Source organism: Colletes gigas, unplaced genomic scaffold (genome assembly GCF_013123115.1).
Source record: "Colletes gigas isolate AHSC1104 unplaced genomic scaffold, ASM1312311v1 Colletes_gigas_Sc00005, whole genome shotgun sequence".
NCBI classification, from domain to species: Eukaryota; Metazoa; Arthropoda; class Insecta; order Hymenoptera; family Colletidae; genus Colletes; species Colletes gigas.
In genome coordinates, this window is record NW_025106634.1 from 7411927 (window position 1) to 7428315 (window position 16389).

Sequence of the window (16389 nt, forward strand, 5' to 3'; positions counted from 1 at the left end):
TTACGCTCGACGCAGCGTTGAACGTGTTCCGGGAGAACGAGTGTACGTCGGTCGTATAATGCGAAATTACATACGGGGGGGAGGGAGATCGTGGAGAATGCGAGCGGCGCCTTGCGAGACTAGTCGCGTAGGAGTCGAGCGGCGAAATTCTCCGGGAGTTGCGGGCTCGCAGCGATCCTCCGTTGTAACGAGGAGCTACGGGCCAGCCCCGGCTTCAAGAGCTCCCTAACGAAATTAGAGACTAGATTCGCGACTCGAACCAGACCGAATTCTCCTATCTAATTCGGATTTAAACGACCCTTTTAGCGGCGAGCTTTAAAATGTTTAAGCGCGGAGAGAACGGGTATCCGGGCCGTAATCGGGAAACACTTGGAATTACAGGCAGTTTTACCCGGCTGCAATTGAAACTAGATATGCACCCTGATCTTTTCGGGCCTGTGATACCGTAACACTTCCCCCTCCGTTTATTTATACAGATACCTCGCCTATCGAGACAATTAGCAGCGTAACAAAAACAAAACACTAGTCTGGGATACTCATTAATTATCTAGAAACGACGATTTCTCGCAGAGAGTTAAAAAGCTTATCGAGGCGACATATTTGTTAATGTTTCGGATGGAAAAAAATGATGTATTAATTATTGTTACGCTGTTTGGTTATCGCGACTGTCTAGAATAAGTGAAAATTTTCGTTGGTGACGTTTCCCTGGCGAAACGCGATTCCTTTCCGTGGCCTCTTGCATATGCATAAGCGTAGACACATACGCACGACTGTGTCAGAGGTAGGTGTCGGCCTAACGCGTCTCCTCGCACGTGTCCTGACGTATCCTCGTTACGGCCAGGTAACTGAGTACATAGCTGGCTTCCTCGCGACGCGATTACCGTCGCTTGACAGCCTAATTTCAGTAATTAGATATTTAACGTCGCGCATCAAGGCGATTGATTCTGGTCGTTTCCCATCTATGTCACGTTCCCCGCGACAAACACCGCCGGAGCTTTGGCGCTTCTTCCTTGTACCCCGAACGTCGGTGATATTTCGTTCCCGAAAAACCACCGAATCCAAGGAAACACCGTTCCTGGGATTAACATTCAACGATAAGAGCCGGAAATCCCGCGATACATTAACACCTTAATACCTTTACACTTGGAGACTCTTCTTCGACCACCATTAACTCAAACTTTCTTACGAAATAGACATTAAATACTCCAAGCAAACGTATCTTCTTTTTTAACTATCCGCTTAGGTATTTTGTCCTGTATAATCCAAATTCTTTTAAATACTAAATACTGCCAATTTTCACGAAATAAATAGTAAATAATCCAAGCAAACGTATCTTCTTTTTTAACTATCCGCTTAGGTATTTTGTCCTGTATAATCCAAATTCTTTTAAATAGTAAATACTGAAAATTTTCACGAAATAAATAAAATTCCCGGATTAACTCCTATTCTAAATAGAAACGACTAGCACTGGCCACTTCTTTCGGTACGATTGCTTGTAATTTATCCCCAGTCGTATCTTTCGCTGTTAATCGTCCAGCCACGCGATAAAAGTGTACAATTTCGTAAGTCCACGTCGACAGAAACCCGGCGATTAAATGCCCCGCTCGAAGGAGCGCGCGATCTCGCAAAAAATAATTGAAAGCCTAATAGATAAAATACCGAAATGAAATTGTCGCCTCGCGTGTCGCGGCGAGCTGTCGCTAAGTCACGCGAACGACAACGCCTCCCGGAGGCATGGAATATTCACCCTCGGGATCATTGAAAACAAGTACGCATTAACAGTCAACCCCTCTGTGACAAGACCACTTCCCGGATCCATCGAGAACGCCGTGCAAAACACGCTCGAATCTTTCTATCGAGGCATCGCACCCTGGAGACTACAGACTTCGGTAGATTCTACAACTTCGATCCGACACGATCTCTTCTTTCTCGCTTAACACTTTCACTGCCACTTCGTCCATATATTATTATGGGTGATAAAACTTTTCACAGTCAATTCTCAAGTTGAAATGTTAAAGAAAATAAATTTGTTAGAAAGTAAGCACACTGAAATCGAAGTTTTTGGCTGTCAATCAACGTATTAAGGGGATAGACACGGGTAATGCAGCGCTCTGTATACCGACAAAATTTGACACGAAATATGGGTTTACGAAATAAGAGATTTTGCTTTATATGAGCAGCTTTGAGGTCTCATTCGAAAGAGGAACGAGATTGTGTGCACATTTATTAATATCAACGTCGAAAGTCGAGAAAAAAATTCTCGAGGATTCGAGGATATCGGGGATTCTACCGGAAACTGTCGAGGCAAAATTTCTCTCTGTATTTTCATAAAGAACGATGGTTTTTCTCCGAACAGAGAGCCACAATGCGAGAATTATTTTGCATTGACGGGGTTTCTGTGGTCCTCGTGACGCGATACCAGGAACAATACCGCAATCGTGGCACGCGGCGATAGAAATTCACCGACGACGAAGTAAAACTACCATTATAAAGTCCCCCGGACGGAAACTTGCTCGCTACTGCGATATTTAATAACCCGCCCTTAGTTCATCAGTGATAAGTTGATCCAAAGTAGAGAGCATCTTCTCTTCTCGTAATTTTCAGTCGAACGTAGTTATTAACGCGCGAAGACTGATCGCTCGACGCTGTGAAACATCACGGGATCACAAATCGCGGATTACATTAATTTACAGATGAAACGGCGGGAGCTCTCGTCGTTAAAATGGTTCGTCTCGCGGATATTTGCATTGTTTCGCGCGATAATGAATTCGTATCGAGACTGAAACGAAAACTAGGACTGAGGAGCTTTGAGTGGAGGGGAATTTTCGACGTTAAAAATGATTAAGAACGTTGGCGCGTCTTAAAGTGGCAGTGGACACGGGGCAAACAGGGCCAATAACGGAGTAAAAGAGGGATGAAATAGAACGGGGTATAGGTATGGATGAATAAAGGGCTAAGGAGAGGGTTTGAGAGAGGGTGGAAAGAGAGAAGAGGGTTAATTTATCACGAGACTCGTGAAGTTTCGCCCGCCGCGCCAACAAAGGCAACCACGAGTAAAGTTTCCTCCGAGCGATGTTTCACCAGGGGGGATAAGAAAATTCGAGTGGCTTCGCGTCCAAAATAAAAGTTGTGTCCCCCTGGTTTGGACAAGCCTGGAGAGGTGAGTCTATTTACGGGATTTACTCTCATCGTAATAGTTCGAAGCTGCCACGACACGAGAATCCCATTCCCAGGGCTGTCGAATATTTTATTTTCCCTCAGCCTTGCGCTAACTCGCGATAACACGGAGGAATCAACACCGGACCGCGTTGTCTATGGGACCAGATCGCGTGTCTAAACAACGATTAGCTTGTCTAAATATTCGTCTTGGAGATTTACCGAGACGACAGCGGACTATTGTCCGTGTGATAATCACGCGATATCCCGCAGGATCTGATATCTCTGTACACGCGTACGACGTTGCATACCGGGGATGAAAAACTCGTCCCAAACGAACGGTAATTATCGTTTCGAAGAGCAGCTAATTAAAATAAAATAAGCCACCCGTGAAACGATGACAAAGAGATATCAGATCTGCAGGGAGGAGGAGTTCAAAAGGGAAGTTGAAGTTCGAAGGAACTTGTTAATAAATAAAATATTTCCACGGTTCCCTTTGGACCAGCGAGAACGTAATTATACTCGGCTCTGTCTCGTTGGCAGAAAGAATAATTTTCGATGACTCGATGAACTCCGGTGAACCGAGGAATACCTCATTGCTCGAACGAAAATTGAATAAAAACGAACGCGATCCTCCGATGGAACAACGCGGACGATCTAATATTTAAAGAAATTGCTGTCGTTCTTACGGGAGACGATTCGCGAGTAATCGCGTGAGACGTCGAGCAATAATTCCTGCGCGCGCGATTTATCAAACTGGCGGGTGTAAAAAATTCAAAGGGTAAAGGCGCGCTCCATCGAAACGAACGTGAAATTGTTTTCAATGTCCCGAAAGAATTATGGCTAGCGCGCGACCCGAAATTAATGGCACGAACAAGGTCAGGGAGATACCGTGACACCGGGAGTATGACGAAAGCCAAGAGTTACGAGCCGTTCGTTTATAATACGAACGACGAACAAACCTTGGACGGCCATCATCGTCGAGGCTATCGCGTGCAAGAAGTTACGCGCGACAGTTGGAACGAAATTTTTCGTCCGGGATCGAGAGGGATCGAAAGCTACGTAGAGCGCATACAAATCCCCAGATTGAACGAGGAGGGGGCTGGGAGGGGGGAGTATTTTTCCAATTTCATATTAAATCTACCGGTTCGCGTTTCTCCACCTCTCCATCGACCGTGAAACCAGCTCGATTATTTCCAACGCGAAACAATCACTCGTAATAGAACTGCGAGAGGAAAAGGGACCGGGGGGGAGGGGGTGGAAACGAAGGCACCCGGCACGTGACGTAACAGGGGGATTTTCCTTTGTTTTCCAAACGGTTGTCCTCTCAAAGAAACGAACCTTCCAAGACTTTACTCGCAAGACCAAGAAATTACGTGCCTGCTCTCCACCCTAAAGAAAGTCGTCTCCCCTCTTTTTTTTCAGATACTACACCGTGCAATATTTATTTCCCGATCGTTCGACACGGATACAATTTAAAAAAAAAAAAAAGGAACCAGAATCGGTGAATAATTTTAGTCTAATTTAAACGTGGTGCGTCCTCGAATGACAAAAATACCTCGAGCGGGTGGACCACCATTGATTTTCGAACTATTTAAACGTTGATGCCGCGCTTCTTGGCGTCGTTCTCGAATTTGTGCGTGTACTCGCCGGTTGGGTCGTACTTCTTCTTCAGTTTCTCCCACATTTGTGGCCGCTGAAACATAAACACACATCGCGTTACGTACAAATCAAATTTATTCTATATATACGTGTATACGTTTTTAAATTTATCATTCGTGTAACGTTCCGTTTGTTTCCTCTACTTGTTCACGATCTTCCTTAACGAACGCTGATCCAATGAAAAATTTGAACGTTTCCAAAGGCAAAATAAATATTACGTCTTCCTCGAAATCATTCGAGTCCCGTCTGTACAACTTTTTGTACAACGTTTTTTAATTCTTTCGCGTAACCTCTAATAAATATTGATCGATGCTCGAAAAAATGCATTAGCATGGAAGTTATATTTCGAAGAATCCGAGCTAAAAAAAAGATGACGCGTACGAGCGACTGATAACAGTTGGTAAAAAAAAATAACCGATAGGAACGATGAAAACTCCGGGAAGACGAGCAAATAACAGCGTCGAAGTTGGCTGGGCGAAGTTCGACGCTAAATGGATTAACCGGTTTGTCCCAGGGCATAGGTTAACGATTATTAAGCGAGGAAGAATTCCTGGATACCCCTCTGGGCGAGTCGAACCAAGGGGGAGGGAAGAAGTAAGCGACAAGGGCGATCCGCGTGGAAGTATTTGGTCCGACGAGGAAAGTTTTCCAAGTCCCGGGAGTCGAACTAACGTCGAACCCCGTGAAAGTAAAACCAGTTCCAAAGCGACGCGTTATCCAGAGTTCGCGATACGCGTGCACGCGCGACTCGTTGCGAATTCGCGTCCAACTAGCCATGGAAAAGTGAACGCCGATCGTCGGTGAACGTACCTCGTTAACCAGATACCGGATAACCTTGTCGCTGCCTATTTTCTGCTTCTCGCTGCACTTGCTGCACTCGGTCGCCAATGCGTCCGGCAACGATTCTGAAATCAAAGGAAAACCATTTCTGTAGAAGATGCACAATTCGATCGAATCTATTCCAATCTGGACCTTTGTACATGTATTTCATTAATGAATCCCTTAACCCTTAATTGGGCCCTCCACAAATTTAACTAACATTAGTTTTTTAGAAGGTGCTGAAAAAAAAATTTCAAATCGCTCTAAAAAAAATATTGTTAGTCGCAGGGGTCAATTTCAATCATTTTTGGTGAACACACATACCCCCGAAATCCTACTCAGTTTCGAGAAAAAAATTCTTTACCGAAAAATACAATGTTTGACCAATGTTTGATCAATTCCACTTGAAATTTTTCGGCGAAAAATAAAAATTTCAAATCGTTCTAAAAAAATTATTGTTAGTCGCAGGGGTCAATTTCAATCATTTTCGGTGAACACACATACCCCTGAATTCCTACTCAGTTTCGAGAAAAAAATTCTTTACCGAAAAATACAATGTCTGACCAATGTTTGATCAATTCCACTTGAAATTTTTCGGCGAAAAATAAAAATTTCAAATCGTTCTAAAAAAATTATTTTTGGTTCCAGGGGTTAATTATAGTAATTTTTGGTGAATAGACATACCCCCGAATTCCTACCCACTTTCGAGAAAAAAATTCTTTACCGAAAATATAATAAATGGCTAGAAATGGTACCCTGAAATTTCATGCAAGTGTTTAGAAACGAATTGGACAATTTAAATGTTTCAAAATTCACTTCCTCATTTCTAAACTCGTTGACAATTGTTTCGAGTGACACGAAAATGTCTAAAAATGTCTAAAAGTCTCGAGACCCCATAAAAAGGGGTCGAAAAAATACACTGGATGAAAGATCTTCCCGTGAAAGTGGTCTGTGGTCGGATATTTTGAAATTTACAGCAGTAGGGAGCTTAGTAATCGATCGCTGTTACCAGAAGACGCGAAAACTTGACAAAGTAGTTTTAAATAGGTTGCACGAGTAGCCGGTTAAGTCTTCTTATTTATTCCAGCTGAAACTAGATACTTCGAGCGAGCCCTCCTTTCGCGCGTAATGAACAGTACCTCGGGGACTCAAAGATAGAAGGGGAAAAGAAAGCTCGTTGAAAATGCGATAAAGAATTTTCCAAAGCGACTACAGATGTAGCGAGCCCCGAACGAATTACGGTAAAACTGTGCTAATTACGATCCGCGTTTTAATCGCGTCCAAAGCATTCGGGGTAACAGGATCGCGTCTAATAGATTCCTCTTAAAAATTCCTCGACTCGTAATTTTTCCTGAATCGCTCCCGGGTAAAACAGGGGCGAATTTTATGAAGAAATTACGAATTCTTCGAGGAAGCGAGCGGTTTTTACAACGTACGATCGTTACGTTCTAGTTGCCGGACCATCGATCAAAACATTAACGTTATTATCTTCGTCGGAATGAAATGTAGACGAAATTGGAGGTTGTAAAATTTAAAAGGTCAATTTGCGGATGGGAACGATGAATTCGACGACGGGAATCCTGCACTCGATATTTCGACACCGTGTTCTCGTCCAAGGATTCTTAAATTGAACGATCGTAATAAATTGTAATTATACGCGTCGAATTTTCCTTGCGTCCGAAATATAAATTACGATAGTAAACGACGTACAGGGAAAAATTACAATTCGGATAGTCTTTTACAGTATTTCACGTTTGGGCTTTCGAATAATCATCGATCCTTCGAGACTCGTATTCTTTTAATACCGTCACGAACGGAGGTTCGAGAAGAAAATTACGACCTTCTGCAACAGCGTACCGACGTTTCGACGTCGCAGTTGGATTTGTCAAAAGCTTGGCTCTGTCCAAACAACGATATGCAATATTCATGCCCATAATCACCGATGAATGATTTAAAATATGTCAGCTGACAGCTCGCCGGCGATCAATCGAGCGATTACCGATTCACGGCATGGACCTGGGTACACGGGGTCATCGAACATAGGTCGATAAACGATGACACGAGCATTATACGAATAACTGCTTTATACTTTTGTGTCGTGCGTCAACCACGGCCAATGGCCACCGCGCGATCTCTAAATTCCTGGTGCGCTGCTCGCGAATCGTTTCGCTTCGAATGATAAATATACGATAAAACTAACAATAACGACTTTACCACCACTGTTATCCGTGTATTACGAGCTGCTATCCCGCGTGACAACTGTTTCGACGCTCGCGATACCTGTTGGTGGCGACACTTTTTGATACAAACACCTTCGATGATACTTTCGCTCTATCGTGTCACAATATTTTCTTGCAAGAAAGTCTAAATATTACAAAAGATCGACAGAGTTTCTGGAACCTCTCGTTACCTCTTTCTCGCTAATAAAAAACTAAATAAAAATTCTACGTCGTGCGTAATTTCGTAAATAACAAAGATTTTATTTAATTCATTTATTCGCGGGATTAAATACACTTTTTGATACAAACACCTTCGATGATACTTTCACTCCATCGTGTCACAATATTTTCTTGCAAGAAAGTCTAAATATTACAAAAGATCGACAGAGTTTCTGGAACCTCTTGTTACCTCTTTCTCACTAATAAAAAAATTAAATAAAAACTCTACGTCGTGCGTAATTTCGTAAATAACAAAGATTTTATTTAATTCATTTATTCGCGGGATTAAATACCCGTTAAAATTTGTACACCGATGGCCGAACACCCCCGCCAGATAAAGTCTAAATTTCGATGAAATCGATATTAAGAATCTCGGACGCGTGTCTTTAATCTCGCGTTTTAATCCGATCTGGAACGAGTCCGAGCCTGACTGGGGATACCTCGTCGAAAGTTATGTTTCGCATTAAGTCCGTATCGGAATCGAATTCGCCGCGTTCCTCCGGCAGGACTCCGCCTCGGGATTAAATTCGATCGCGATTCGACGTTTCCACCGCCCCCCCTAGCCACCCCCCGTTGCTCGAATAACATTTCGTTCTCCGCGGACGCGCGCTCAAACGCGTCGAAAATTTCCATCGAGCGTTAAAAATCTATCTTCCGCGGACTTAATCTCTCGAAACGCTCGCCAAATAATCCGAAAGAATAATCGAGCCGCCCCCTCCGCCCCTCGATAAATATTCTACATCGGCGGTTCCGTGTCCCGCGGCGATTCGTTAGCGCGTCGCGGCGCTGGCGATGAAATAATTTTCGATTCAATTAAGATATCCCGGGGAACGAGTTTTCGCGATAACCACGGGCACGCTTCGTCGTTCTAGCAAGACAGAACGGTGACTATCCTGCATAGATGTAGCTACAATAACTACGTTCACAAGCTCGAAGGACCACAACACAAATTTTTTGTCGAAGAGGACACCCTGTATACTTGATACGAATGATAAGACTGCGCAAGTAATAAAATAATTTCATTTATCACATTTATTATGGTCTGATGGACCTGTGTTTAGTAATTTAAAAAATATTTAATACCAAAGTGTTGGGGGGCCCGGTTATCGGCTAAAGTACAACTCAAATTCCTAGCGAGAGCATAGCTTCCTCTTCGTGGTTGGTAATACGCATACCTACCATGCTGCAGCAATTCTAGACACACAGGTTCGAAGCCCATTGGGAATTTTTTCGACAAATCATGATCATTGGACTGAATACCTGGTGCATTATCACCGACAGAAAACCCGTAATCTTCTTAACCCTCGGGTGAATTATCGTGGCTCAACGCAAGTTTAAACTAACAATTGTTTAACATATGTGAATGTAATCGTTTGAAAATTTATATAATCTTCCATTGACACCTTAACTGCCAGATCAAAAGTAAAATTTTGATTTTAGACCATTGTAAGCTACATAACCAAAAATTTTCACAAACTCTATTCAAATTTATTTCCCTCGACGTCACAACTTGAAAATGAATTTTTCCAGTATCATAATGGTAAATCCTGTCACCCATATATGGCAGTCAAAGTGTTAATTCATTATTGTGCTTTAAAGAAAAGTCGTAGTTGAGAGTCCCCACTCGAGGGTTAAATATACACGCTCGTATCTCGAAATGGCATTTTTTTCGAAAAAACCCCGAAAGCCACTCGGCGGAATCGATCGCTACGAGGCTCGTTTTTATCAAGGAACCGTGAATCCGAGTGGTTAATTTTCATCGAACGTAGAACGGAAAGGAGAACGTTCGTCTTGCTGGCGCGGCGTTCCCCCCCGGGGGGATAGAGATCGAACAAGATCAAGAGGGGAGGTACTCGTTGGATGCTCCGGATGCTGGGGATCCCGCAAACCCCCGTCTTCTTTTTTTCCACTTCGACCCTCGTCGAATATTTGACAGCGTTCCTACGCGCGCAAACTTCCCATCAGCGGCGTTCAGTCGTTCGTTTGGACGATGAGCCTACGAGGCGTGTGTGCACACGCGAACGCCAGCTGGGGGGTTGAACGAGGAAATCGGAGGAAAGAGGAAAAACGGCTGGTAGGAAAATAGGAAAGGAGAGAGTATTGCTTATTGGATCTCGAGGCTAGAGGTCCCTTAAGACCAAGTAACAGGGAACGTTAGGAGTCTGTACAATAAAAGATCCAGCGCCACCGGAAGAGGCTGGATGGATTAAAGCCGGGGAACCCTCAAGTTCCTAGTTCTGACTGCGATTTATGTGTGACGCGTCGCTGACGATTGTACGACGATTGTTTTCCCCGTTCCAACAAAACTGAGGGTTATTATTCGCGTTTTGATCAATTGATTCGTTCCTTTTTACGGATCTATCGTTTCATGAATAAATACGCGCACGTTTAATGAAATTCTATGAAAGTAAACAAAGGAACTCTTGTCTCCTTAATCGAATAAAGAATTATCGTGCCTCGAATAAAATTAATTAGTCGTCCAAAGCCACGGAGGACCAATTATATGGCAACCATATCATTTGGTTAACGCCACTGGTTTAGCTATGTCTCTTGGACAGAGAGGCGAGCTAACATACCGTACGCGTGGGAGGCGTGTTTCACGTGATTCAGAGTTGGGAGAATGACCCTGACCGATCGATGGATTTCAATCGGATTATAGAAACATTCGTTCGAGCCGACCTTACTCGATAAAAATTACTTCTCATGATAAATTCCTGTTATCCGTTCGAAAAACAGTGTACAGTAATTGCACGCTGTTTGAAAAAATCGGATTCGGCGGCCGCCTTGAATCAGAGTCGAGTAAATGGCAATTTGATTACGTTCGAAACGATACGATTACATGCAATCACGCGACGATTATCGTTCGATTGTGGTGCAATTATAATTATAAGTCTTCGAAGAGTGTAAAAGCTGTCTAATTATCGTGCCGTGTAATTACGACGCGATTACATGCAATTACGTTGTTGGAAGTGTAATTGGATTACATTTCGGCCGACTCAAAACAGAATTAATACGACACACGCATCGTGTATCGATGTGGAAACAGCGATGCAAAATTATTCGTACTTTTCACAAGATTATCCTGATTAAAACCAAATGCAATTTTGTTCGAAAATTTGTTAAATATTTGAAGCAAATTAATATCTCTTATGAAAACGTAATAAAACGTATGAAATTGTACAGTGTGTTAATAGCTACTACGCCTATGCACGCGTGGCACCGTTTTAAAGTTCAGCCAACCGGTTTTTAAATCCACAACGCCACTCGAGTCGAACGCGTAAATAATAGTGAAAACGAGTCCTAAAATGAGTGTCCCGTAGCCGTGAATAAAATTCGATCTTCGAGCGAATGATTGCTATAAATAGACCGCGGATGTTTATGCATTTGTGCATAATTCAACTCTCTAAGATACGAATTATTATATTTGGGGGTTCAGACAACCCTCTAGGAAGCTTCCATTTCAATAATTCTATTATCCGACTATAAAATAGCGATCTAGAGGGCGGAAACAAAGGGTAGAAGATGTTGATTAGGTGTTCGCGTTAACTGTAACTCGAACGACTCACTTTTAAGCTCCTTGCCGTCGGCGGTACAGCTTCCTTGCTCCAGGAGGCAGTTTACGTAGTTGTTCAGCAGACGATCGCTCTTCAGGATCTGATCTACGTCGATGTTGTCGTACTTGGTCGTGTACTTCTCGGCTGCCATGGCGCAGACCACCACGGCGAGGAAAACAACCGCGACCTAGATTCGTCGACGGACAGAAAAGCGGAAGTCTTTTATAAAGTGTATCCTCGAGATAACGCCTGGCTACGACGCCATAACGCGAAACAACCGTTCTCTCGCTGTTAAAGGGAGGCTAATAACGAAAACAGAGGCCCTTTGGGGATAACGTTATCGTTCCTCGGTGGTGGGACCGCGAAATCAAACTTGAGAGATCACTTTCCCCTTCTTCTTCTTCTTTTTGTTATGATCGCTACTTTACGATATCGAGAGAGCCATATAAACAGTATCCTTGAAGCTCAGAATTTCAAATGCAATAATCGAAAATTATAAATTAAAATCAACACATTTTTACGTTCACGAGGCATTCTTTTTCGCGCCCATTGTACGAACAAATTTAAACAAAATTAGTGTACGTTTGAAAAATTCAACGAACGGTGGTTAGAACGAAGTCGTTTCCGTTCTTTGGGAGAAAAATCAATAGCGATCGTGCTAACGAAATGCACGGAGTCCTCGTCAGGGATAAGTCCAATGAAGCGGAAGGTCGACCAGCGTGTAACAGAATAGAAGATCGTGAATCTGATTGTGGACAGTTAATAGGACGCAATTAGTAACAGATCCGAGGTAAGTGGCTCTCGTAACTGATAGAGCCCCCAAACCGAGACTCCCACTTGACTATACCCCGGGCCGCTGATAATATCGGAATTTAATATTCCACTGATCTAACCGGGATCCGATCTAGATTTAACCCCACTTTAATCCGAACTTAATGCAAATTTGCTTCGCGGCCGACGCATAACGAAGGCTCAACGCGTGTACCTAAGGCGGGCAAAATCTAGACTTAGGAGACAACCGCCGCGCTTAGTCCGCTGCCCCGATCCTGTTCTACACACTTAATCTGTACGCGTAAACCGGATTAGACGTCAACGATTCCGCGCGACGCGTACCGATTTATTATTTTTCCACGATACAAATGTTAAACTAACAACGCCTGGCGTAAACAAGCTGTTCGCAACAACAAAAATCCGGTGAATCTGTTGGGACGGTAGAATAATCCTCGTATTCGTTACGAATGAAAAGAAACACCTGTTTCGTATGGATTTTCTTCCCATTTATGTTTACCAAATTCTTTTTATTTTACATTAAAATCGATGGAGAGGTATAGTGTAAAGGATATGCAATAATAATAATGTCAACAATACGCGGTGTTCCTAAGCGATCACCCATTTTAGTACCAAACCGCGCCCAACGTTGCTTAATTTCGGTGATCGGACGAGAACCGGTGTTACCAACGTGGCGTGATCGTTGACAAACATCATTTTTAATTTTATTCAAACACTTGAGAAGCAAATCCACTACATTATAGTGTACTGTGACTGTGTGTACCAGCTCTGAGACGATCGAGCTGAGAAAAGAATAGCAGATTGACAGTAACCGTTTAAACGCAACGTATCGATAACGAACGAAGGAAACTATTCGCTGATTTTCCCTCGGAGGATATCAAACCGAAGCCACGTCTGTTCTACCGACTGCACGGACCGTTTTCCTTATCTCGAATCCATATTCCTCTCCGCAGTTTCCGAATCACCGCAATAATATCTACCCCAGCACCATCGTTCCATGTTCCTGTCCCCGCGGAAACGAGAAAGTCATCGCGATATTATTTCGATACGTTTTTTGTTTTTTTTCCGAATCCATCGAAAACCGCGTCGATCGTTCCGACTACGAGTTTAAAAAAAAAATCCCAATCTCCGCCTGTATCGATCGATAATCGTCGACCTGTCGCGAATGCTCGACTACACGCCTCTTTAAACAGTGTAACGTCGATAATTACAGAATCGGTGTCAACGACAGTGTGTGCGGCACACGTATACAAATCCTATGATGCAATCGCGACCGTTGCCATCGGGGAATGCTTCCTAACAGCTTTCACTCTCGCAAATAAATTTCACTTGGCTCGGATTTGTTTCTCATTTTTCACGAACCGCCGGAACGACGTCTGCCCGCAAAATTATTTCTACGAACGCGACGTTACACACGCTATGGGCTATTGATCCCTCGATCGAATCTAACAAACGTAAATATAAGTTTCAACGATCTTTCAAACGATTCGAGTACAATGTTTTGATAATGTCAAGTAATTTGATGAATTATTTAAAAAGATATTAAAACTCGACGAAGTCTGGATGCAAAATTATTTCTACGAATGTTACCACGCTCTGGGTAATTGATCCTTCGATCGAATCTAGCAAACGTAATGTAAATATAAGTTTCAGTAATTATCCAAATGGTTCGAGTACAATATTTTGATAATCGATGTCAAGTAATTTGACAAATAATTTGGAAAGATATTAACACTCGACGACGTCTGGCCTCAAAAATATTTCTACGAACATTACCACGCTCTGGGTAATTGATCCTTCGATCGAATCTAGCAAACGTAGTATAAATATAACTTTCAACAATCTTCCAAACGATTCGAGTAGAATATTTTGATAATGTCAAGTAATTTGACGAATAATTTAGAAAGATATTAACACTCGACGACGTCTGGCCGCAAAAATATTTCTACGAACGTTACCACGCTCTGGACAATTGATCCTTCGATCGAATCTAGCAAACTTAGTGTAAATATAACTTTTAACAGTTTTCCAAACGATTCGAGTAGAATATTTTGATAATGTCAAGTAATTTGACGAATAATTTAGAAAGATATTAACACTCGACGACGTCTGGCCTCAAAAATATTTCTACGAACGTTACCACGCTCTGGGTAATTGATCCTTCGATCGAATCTAGCAAACTTAGTGTAAATATAAGTTTCAACAATCTTCCAAACGATTCGACTGCAATATTTTGATAATGTCAAGTAATTTGACAAATATCGATTGATTTTCGTGAGGCAACAAACCGAAGATTTGGAAGCTAGTATCGAGTTTAAGGGAGCAAGCGTGTTTTCTCGAATGATTTCCAGTTACGGTGCGCATTTTACGGAACGATCTTCGACACGGCACTACGGCTAATCTTCTCTCGACGCGATAACTTCGGTAGACGCACGCGTGAAAATTTAATGAGACGCGAAAGACGTTCAGGCTCCTCGTAGTTATAACGTTTAATAGTCTTACGGTACGTTAATCGTCCCCGACGTTGCTCGACACTGTCGCGCGAATTTGACTACGAATTCTATTAGATTTTTGCGTGCAACGAACGATTGCAACGAGGATCTCTCGATCTCTGGTGAAATTTGAAGCGAAACGACAAAGGGCAGTAATTAAGATCAGTTTAACTATAGCAGGCAATAAAATCAAAAGAAAAATGATTTTTAAAAATAACACCACTTTCAAGTTTGATTCTCGAAGGGAACAAGGTATTCAAGTTATTTTAGTACTATAAGTGTACGCCAAATTCCGTGCCAATCGGTGCAACAGATTTCGGAACCAATTAAAAAAGTTTTGCGAAAAACGCGTTCCGCGGATAAAAAAAAAAAAATAAAAAAGCAGAGTTTCGGGCGCGGGATATTGCGCGTGTAACTGGCGTCGAACAACCCGTGAAAAGAAGTATGGATTTTTCGGAAAGTTTACAGTAGAATACCGCCTTAACGAGCGCGCGTGGAACGAAACACACGTTTTCCCCGAGCACCAACCGATATTCGCAACCGTGCCACTGACCCGAATATCGTTCGCCAGTGAAAGTGCCGTCATCTTTTCCGATCTAAACTTCCGACCTGTTTCAACGCGTAAGAAACTTTCCAGGTTAAAATATGCTGATCCTATCGCGAAGAAGATAGACTTCTTTCGCGCCTCTTTGCGAAATCACACCGGTTCCTCCATCGAACGGAAACGAACGGTAAAAAAGAGATCGGGATCTATGTGTATCGAAAGGAGAAAAAACAACGCACCGTGCGCGTCGCTGCGAAGGTTAGAGTCGATCGAATGAAAAAGCTACGGAGAGGGGTGAAGGATAATGTTCGGGGAAAAAAATGACGGAAAAAAGCACAATGAAGAAAGATATCGGGCATTAGGGAAAGAGGAGAACGGAAAGAGAAAGGAGGAGGGAAGAAACCAGCGCTTACCTTCATGTTAGCAGCTTGTGTCGAGCAGAAAGCGAAGTTAAGCGTGACTGATGCTGGCTTCGGCACCGATCAACTGTTTTATACCCGACCGTTTGCCCAGCCTCCGAATTCGTCGGATCGGTCTCGCCTCCTCTTTCTCTCACCTATCGGCTACCTGCTCTCTGCTGTCCTCCTCCCCCCCCCCTCTGCCTAACAAGGAAACTCTGACGAGGCGTAGAGCGAAGGAGGAAGGGAACGAAACGAAAGGTAAACGCAGTCTCTGCCTTCTCGGAATCACGATGACACGTACCCGTTAACAGACCACCGTCCATTGGCTTTTTTTTCCACCGAAATTAATGCTACGCGCGCGCGCGCTCCGAGGATCGAACCCACGAAACGCTCGATGGGCAAACGCGTCGTTCGTTAATTAGCTCTTCGTTAGCGCTACGGCTGCCAAGGGCAGCGGAAAAATTGCTTTATCCGGTTCTAATAATAATGACAACTTGCCCATACTCGATGCTACGCGTGAATTTTTTCCACGAG

The 16389-nt window shown here is 43.1% G+C and overlaps 1 protein-coding gene and 1 pseudogene across 1 annotated transcript; both read right to left on the bottom strand.

Annotated features, from left to right (window-relative positions):
* Positions 1–4570: 4570 nt before the first annotated feature.
* LOC122394944 (ejaculatory bulb-specific protein 3) lies at positions 4571–16010 on the bottom strand. The gene is made up of 4 exons (XM_043392138.1): positions 15868–16010; positions 11642–11816; positions 5629–5723; positions 4571–4852 (listed from the first exon to the last, which is right to left on the bottom strand). The coding sequence occupies exons 1-4, from the start codon at positions 15871–15873 to the stop codon at positions 4751–4753; spliced, it is 378 nt and encodes a 125-aa protein (XP_043248073.1). The 5' UTR covers positions 15874–16010; the 3' UTR covers positions 4571–4750.
* LOC122395491 lies at positions 12986–13105 on the bottom strand (annotated as a pseudogene).
* Positions 16011–16389: the final 379 nt, after the last annotated feature.